General features: G+C 32.7%; 1 protein-coding gene across 1 annotated transcript; it reads left to right on the plus strand.

Moving 5' to 3' along the window:
• The first annotated feature begins 959 nt into the window (after window positions 1–959).
• Window positions 960–2,673, plus strand: LOC129003324 (putative proline-rich protein 21). Its single transcript, XM_054431617.1, has 2 exons — window positions 960–1,019; window positions 2,128–2,673. The coding sequence occupies exons 1-2, from the start codon at window positions 960–962 to the stop codon at window positions 2,671–2,673; spliced, it is 606 nt and encodes a 201-aa protein (XP_054287592.1).
• Window positions 2,674–8,553: the final 5,880 nt, after the last annotated feature.

Genomic DNA, 8,553 nt, shown 5'->3' on the forward strand with positions numbered 1-8,553 from the left:
TACAATTTATTTTGCTGAATGTAAGCATCAAGATAGGACTAGATATATTAAACCTAATAGCTAAACCTCATTTTAATAAACTTAACTTCCGATATAAAAAAAATTGCCTTAAAAAAATGATGATACAGTTTTTTCTGGCTACATAATTTCGTTAACATAATTAAATTTATCACATCTACATTTTAATTAAAATTCCAAAAAGACTTTTAGGTCATTAGATGATGAGACATTCAAAATATTCAAAGGAAACAATGTCATTTGGTGTTAGTTTTATTATAGAATTCATTTTCAATGGTGAGTTCAATGTGCTAAAACTGAGCTCGGTGAGTGTAGCAAAAGGCAAATCACTATGTGAAACTACCGTAGTAACTTAGTAATTATTCAGAAATATAAACATGTTAGCAACATTGTATTCTAAATTACATTGGATTTTATTTACTATACATTATTTATTTTAAATTATTTAAATTATCTATTACTAGGGTACCTAACGCACATAGTGCGGAGTCGTGTGCAATCGAGACATAGGAGAAGGATTTGTATTGGTCTTTTTTATTTGACGTTTTCAGGTTTCTTGGTTTTGTTGTTAAAAGTGGAGATGGTAAAAGGTCTAACTGAGTTTACAGTTTAAGTGCCATTTTTGCTGTTTTTTTATAGTGAAAGTGAGTAAGGGATTCTTTTTTTATTAATGGACGATAACCTAAATGATAAACCAAAGCCTCTTGTTTCCACCACCACCCTTAGCTTAAGTCTGACACTTATTGGCCAGTCCAATATCCCGTGAAAATCTTCCTTATTCTCGGGGTTTAGCCAATTTCAATCCTCCTCCAGACACATTAGGTGTCCAATGTTATAAACCAGAAGAGATTTGTTTCGATATGTAAATAATGAATGGTATTAGTCATATTACATAATATTAGTGCACATAATGTCAAGAGCAGTTTATTATCAAGAAAGCCATGAGGAAGACGCAGAGAATAGGCGAAGAGGACCGGAACGATGCTTTGGAAATTCTACAAGTGAGTAAGCATCGCCATTTTGTTACCGCTTTTTTCTAAGTTTAATAGTAGTAATAAATGAGCATATATTTGATTTTTTTTCTGGTAACGAGTGTAATGCCGTGAGTGTGTGAGTGTGTGGTGACTTGTGTCAGTTATCTTACTTTGTGCACGTATGAAAGTATTTTAATTCGATTAACAAGAGAGAATTATAAGGAGTTTGGTCCAAACTGGCAAAGACGCCTTGCAGGAAAAATCTGTTCTACAAAGAAGGAAAAATAAAATTTTTACTTGAATTCAAGCATTTTATCTAAAGTATTTTATCATCTGGAGAAAGGTATTTTTTTGTACACAAGTCCACTTGTTTGAACTATCCTGTCTTTCGATGGAGTAATGAACTCTTTGACACCTTCACTCTCATTCCTAGCGTTAACCGGTAATGCCAGTAGTTAATGCGTGATTGAACTTCAAACAAACAAACAAACAAATAAACATAAAATTTATAATTTTTAAAATTAAAGAGTGCAAAAACACCAAAAACGGTAAGCCTAGAGCATAAAATGCATAGGCCTCAGATGGTTAAGCATTACTCATTACTTGTTACTAATTACTCATTACTTAATACTCATAACTCATAACTCATTACTCATTACTCATTACTCATTAATCATTAATCATTACTCATTACTCATTACTCATTACTCATTACTCATTACCCATTACCCATTACTCATTACTCATTACTCATTACCCATTACCCATTACTCATTACTCATTACTCATTACTCATTACTCATTCCTCATTACTCATTAATCATTACTCATTACTCATTACTCATTACTAATAACTCATTACTCATTGCTCATTACTCATTACTCATTGTTCATTTCTCATTTCTCATTACTCATTACTAATTGTTCATCAACAGTTCCGTCTCCCATCACCTGTCACCCGTCACCCATCACCCGTCACCCGTCAACTGTCACCCGTCAACCATCACCCATTACCCATTACTTGTTATCATTACTCATTACTCATTACTAATAACTCATTACTCATTGCTCATTACTCATTACTCATTGTTCATTTCTCATTTCTCATTACTCATTACTAATTGTTCATCAACAGTTCCGTCTCCCATCACCTGTCACCCGTCACCCATCACCCGTCACCCGTCACCCGTCACCCGTCAACTGTCACCCGTCACCCGTCACGCATCACCATCGATATATAACAACAACATCACCCACCACTCATAGCCCATCACTTATCACCCAAAACCCATCACCCATCAACCATCACCGGTTATCCGTCACCCATCACCCTACACCTATCACCCATCACCCATCTCCCATCACCCAAAACCCATTATTTGTCACCCGTCACCCATCACCCATTACTCATTACTTGTTACTAATTACTCATTACTTAATACCCATCACTCATCACCCATTACTCATCACCCAAAACCCATCAGCCATCAACCACCATTCAACACCCATCAACCGTCACCCGTCACCCATCACTCATCACTTAATCACCCATCACCCATCACCCATCACCCATTACGCATCACTTAATCACTTATCACTCGTCACCATTATTCATTATTCATTATCAACCACCATTCAACACCCATCAACCGTCACCCGTCACCCATCACTCATCACTTAATCACCCATCACCCATCACCCATCACCCATCACCCATTACGCATCACTTAATCACTTATCACTCGTCACCATTATTCATTATTCAGTATTCATTATTCATTCATCATTATTCATTATTCATTATTCATTATTCATTATTCATTATTCACTATTCACTATTCACTATTCACTATTCACTATTCACTATTCACTATTCACTATTCACTATTCACTATTCACTATTCACTATTCACTATTCACTATTCACTATTCACTATTCATCATTCATCATTCATCATTCATCATTCATCATTCATCATTCATCATTCATCATTCATCATTCATCATGCATCATTCATCATGCATCATTCATCATTCATCATTCATCATTCATCATTCATCATTCATCATTCATCATTCATCATTCATCATTCATCATTCATCATTCATCATTCATCATTCATCATTCATCATTCATCATTCATCATTCATCATTCATCATTCATCATTCATCATTCATCATTCATCATTCATCATTCATCATTCATCATTCATCATTCATCATTCATCATTCATCATTCATCATTCATCATTCATCATTCATCATTCATCATTCATCATTCATCATTCATCATTCATCATTCATCATTCATCATTCATCATTCATCATTCATCATTCATCATTCATCATTCATCATTCATCATTCATCATTCATCATTCATCATTCATCATTCATCATTCATCATTCATCATTCATCATTCATCATTCATCATTCATCATTCATCATTCATCATTCATCATTCATCATTCATCATTCATCATTCATCATTCATCATTCATCATTCATCATTCATCATTCATCATTCATTATGCATTATTCATTATTTATTATTCATTATTCATTATTCACAGTTTCAGTATAAAACCTTGATAGTCACTCGAGCATCAAATTGTTTTAGTTAAATTATGACAGTAGTAAATTAGGTTTAAACAATATTACAGATAAGAGACCACATTAACTCTGTGAATGTGAAAAACGGATAAAATTGTATTCTTATTATTATTGTTAAAGATCTTTGCTACAATATCAGTATTACTAAAATAATATTTTGCTATTTTAAAGAGCAAACTAAAGTTCAATTTGTATCACAATTTATATGAATACTATTTTGACATAAGCCTATAATTTATTCAATTATTTATATTGTGGATTTCTATTATACACATCGTCTGGCCACATTTGACAGTATTTATGATGGATGGGCCAAGCTGGGATGCTGCCAAATATTTATTAGCTAGGTGGTTGCTCCTAAAAAATATTTGTTTTGGACACAATGATAAACTACATTCAGTTTGTAACTTCTGATGATAAATCTGTAAATGCATATGCATTAAAAATTTAATGCACTTATCTTGTTAAGATTCATTCCTAAACTTAATTTTATGAGGATCGCCACGTTAAAACTATTTTTATTTATTTATTTTTTTAATTATTTAATAATCTTTAGCTAATTTTTTGGCCCATTTTAATAGTTGCTTTAACGTTGCTGTATGATTGTATTTCAAAACTAAACAAAAATCTGTATGCAACTACAAAATAGTTTGTCTTTTAAGCACAATCACAAAAACACTGTAGAAAATTGCCATAAAATACGTTGTATTCTTACTCTGCAACTAAAAACTCCACCAAAATTCTCTGAGTTTAATGCCACAGACCCTATAATCCTGGGATAAAAAGATATTTATCAAAGGATTTTACTACACGCAGAACTTGAACCAGTCTCTTTGTTATTTTTTCCCGTTTGTTATTTTTTCCCGTTAAAGCGACGTAGCATCTACAAATATTAACAATTATTAAAAAGGAATTTTTTCCTAAAATAAGGTTATAAAGGTAAATTTTTTATCTGAAAGTTTTTTTCATTTGAAGCTGTCGACTAAAAAAGAATCTAATAACTTGCAAAATAACAGAAATAGTTATTTGTGTGACTAGTGTGTGACGTGGAAAATTTGCTGCACACGAGAGAAATGTTTACTTGCCTGCGGCTCGTGCGGAAAGTATCTCGTGTGCAGCAAAGACTATTTGCACTCGTGTTACACATGGTATTAAAAGAGATATTATTAAGAAAATTATAATGTAATAGAAATAATTAGTCTTTCAAACACTAAACAATACGTTTTAGGTAAGGTTAAATCTAAGCCTTGAACAAAGTGGGAAACACTGCAACAGCTGATCGTAGCCGTAGTATCTTTAAGTGTTTCCACCTTATTTTCAAGCGTACACGTATTACGTGCCCAAAAAAGCGAACTGATTAATTAAAAGCTATTATTGTCTGTGGCTAAAGTTCGTTCTTCCAATAACGTATTGTATTTGATTCCAGTTTAGGTCTAAATGAACATCCTCTGGTAGGAAATGTGTATCCATATCACACGTATACTACACACTAAGATGCAAAAAGGTATAAGTAATTAAAAAAATGTAATCAATGATTGTTAACCAGTAAAATAATTGAATTACTCTTCAACATATAAGAGCTCAGTGTTGAGACCAAGATCAGGACGTGTTCTCGTTTTACATCCATTTAATGACGTCATAGATATGCAGTCACCTACCCGTTAAAAATTACTCCTCACCAGTTTTAAATAATAAATACGTCACGCGTTATACTGGTATATGGATTACCTACTTTCCTTTTTTACTTATAATTAAACACCTTTTATAGTCAATGGTTTCACTTAGTGAATGTCGTCGAATAAAATGCAAGTTAAATTATTTAATAGGAATATTTGAGTAGAACGAACTCTATTTTTTATGAAGTATCGAGAATTTGGAGGACGAATAATATTTTACCAACCTATACTAACGTAAAAACGCAACGGAGTGTTCCAACAAACAAAATGATTGCACGCATTGTGTCGATGTCAGTGTTATTATAACGTTGATCAAACTTCCCATCCGTTATACCCTGACATGTACAACATTGGTGAATTTTCAGTTTAGTTTCAAACATCGGAGCTTATCCGGATTATTGTTTATTTTGATAAATTTGTTATTTATTTAGTTTTTTGTTTTATATACTATCTCTCTAGCTGTACCTGTATATACTCATGGTTTTACTGTCAGCTGGTTCATATTTAACCAATGGTACATGTTCGTATTGTTAAGATAACATCATTACAAATATTGGACGAGTGCTTACACTTTGATGTATTCCAATAATAATATGGTATTGCAATTATGTAAAACTTCACTATCGCTCAGTTTTGAGAAAAAAACTGCTATCCTCGAAACACGAAACAATACTTTGCCTAACATTTTTTTGTATAGAAGAACATTTATTTCAGCTGTGCTCTTGACGGCAGAATTTCTTCCATAACTCTTAGTTCCTTAGATAAGTAGTTTTTTTCAGCATTTACAAGGGTAGAGCTGTTAAGTTTCAAGAAAATGTTTATTTTAATATTAGAGGACAGTAAATACCTCCGATGACTATTTAAAAACTGGTGATACATAAACAATAAACTAGATAATCTAGAAACATTAAACTAAATTAAATTTTAAAGAAAATACTGAAACAGTTTTAAATGGATTTGATCCATGTTCTAAAATACGCTTCAGGGGTATCGGCAGCACATATTGACAAGTGATAGGACAATCACATGTACAACGTTTTATGATTTACTGGGAAAACAGTTGTTTTGATAAGCTATCTACCTATTACAAAATTGTATACATGGTGAGGATAAAACTCATCTTGGATTTATTTAGGCGTGTTTGTCAGCCCCACTACAATATATTTTGATCAAATAAAGATACAAAATGTAGTATAAACTAAAACCTAAACTTATAAGTATGCTATATTACAAATTTTAACCACTGACATTGCACCAAAACTCGTAAAGGAAGTTTTGTTGTGGGCTTTTAAAATTATAACGCGAGATTTAACTATTCAAGGCACGCTGTTTCACTTTAGTAGCTTGCTTAGTTTACAATTTTTACTACAAGTTAGGGTAGTTTGATTTTACACTTACCGTGTTCTTAGTACCGGTAGTAAAAACACCCTATATCCCAAATAAGTAGCTGATTTATTACTGTAATACGTAAGGATGCATTTAAAATGTATCATACATTTTTTATTGAAGTAAGTCGATTTAATTAAATCAGTTGTGTTGCCTTTCTCAATTGTATAAGGATAAAAAATAATAAGCTGTTTGCAATTAAGCTATCTCTTTGCACATAATTGGATAGGTTTAGATTTCAATGAGGATCAAACATAAGTTATACTTTGGAGTAAACTTAACTAAAAACCGTTAACATTCGAGATTGATTCATAATAAAAGATTTGGTATCCAGTTACATAAAAACATAGGTGTTTTTAAACAATTGAAACGATTGTTGTGGCTTTAGGAATTAGTGTAGAGCTTATTTGACTGAGGTAAAGGTTACATCACTAAGAAGGGATTTCATTTTAGGAAGAACAGTTCCCACACTTTAGTAATTCCCTATCCCAACATTGGTTTAGCCCTGGGCTAAATGGGAACCCAGCAATTTCAATAAAACCCTTCTAGTCAATCCAACACTCAGTTTCTATTGACACAAGTATCTCGACTTCCGAGGTAATAATTTACCTTGTAGCACTGAGGACAAATTTGCAGACCTCAGCAATGTGGTGCTTCCACGGTTGTCCCTTTATATGACGTCTTCCGAAGAAGTTCTAGAAGAGACCGTCAAATCACGACCTACGACACACTCTCGATCAGCTGCTTGGTTCCAACTTCCATTTTTAAATATATCAACTTCTGAAAAGAAGAGTGGAGTGAGGTTTCATTCCAAATTACTGCAGATCCGGCCTCGCATCTAAGGGAAAGATAACAAATGCTGGGTGCGCAACGCACTACCGGTTGGAAAGAAAACGTACTTCTAGCTAAGCTGAGGGAATTTACCTAAGAGAAAAGTGCTGGAGCAGATTCATAGGGAAAAGTACTGAGGAAAAAGTAATAAAGAGAAAATAATGTGAGTCGAATAATGAAGGAAGATTTACATTTTATCTACAGAGGGAATAGTACTGTGGTGATTTCCTGAGGGTTAACACGTGTACAATTCAGTTATTGTAAAGGACACTCATGTAACAAATTCAATTTATTACACTCTTTATCACAAATGAATATTTTTTAATTGGGTCTCTTTAATCATTGCTTTTTGTTTAAATGAGTTACGATGTGTCATTACGTATAGAAGTTTTCATATGCAATTGTATATAATCTGTTCGTTCCTAAAATAGGTACAACCTTTTTACGGTTAAAAACCTAACTCAGCTGTCCTTGATTTTAATAAATGGTCCTGGATAAACAAGTAAATGCTTATTATTATTTTATGCTGTATTAAAGTTACACGGATCCTCTCATACACTTCATGTGGTATCATATAGTATTAAGCTTGAAACAAGCACTCAGGTGTGCAACACTGTCTTACATAATTGCTTAATTGATTTATACGGTTGAAGGCTTACAAGCGTAGTAGCTTATTGTCACTTTACACTTAATACTTCTCAATACACAAAATAAATGTAATGAGTGCTTGGGGAGGGTTGTAAAACTATAGAAAATGTAAGGAAAAAACAAATTATTACAGGAACAGTTAATTTTCTAATCTGTTGGACCTTATCGGAGTATGTTCCAGAATATTTTTACATGCTATTAAATCTAGGAATAGTGAGTATTTTTAATAGCTTGCAAATTACAAATCAGCCTTATGATGACGGGTCAGAACCAATTGTCCTTGAAAATATTTAGAACATATATTTACTGGCATGTAAACATGTATACAAAATGTAAATATATATCAAGTATCGTTGAAACAGTGTTTAAACATTATAACTAAAACGTGTAGCTTTCCTCTTGTGTAT

Source organism: Macrosteles quadrilineatus, unplaced genomic scaffold (genome assembly GCF_028750875.1).
Source record: "Macrosteles quadrilineatus isolate MER2022 unplaced genomic scaffold, UCM_ALF_1.0 Scaffold_9__3_contigs__length_116548681, whole genome shotgun sequence".
NCBI lineage: Eukaryota > Metazoa > Arthropoda > Insecta > Hemiptera > Cicadellidae > Macrosteles > Macrosteles quadrilineatus.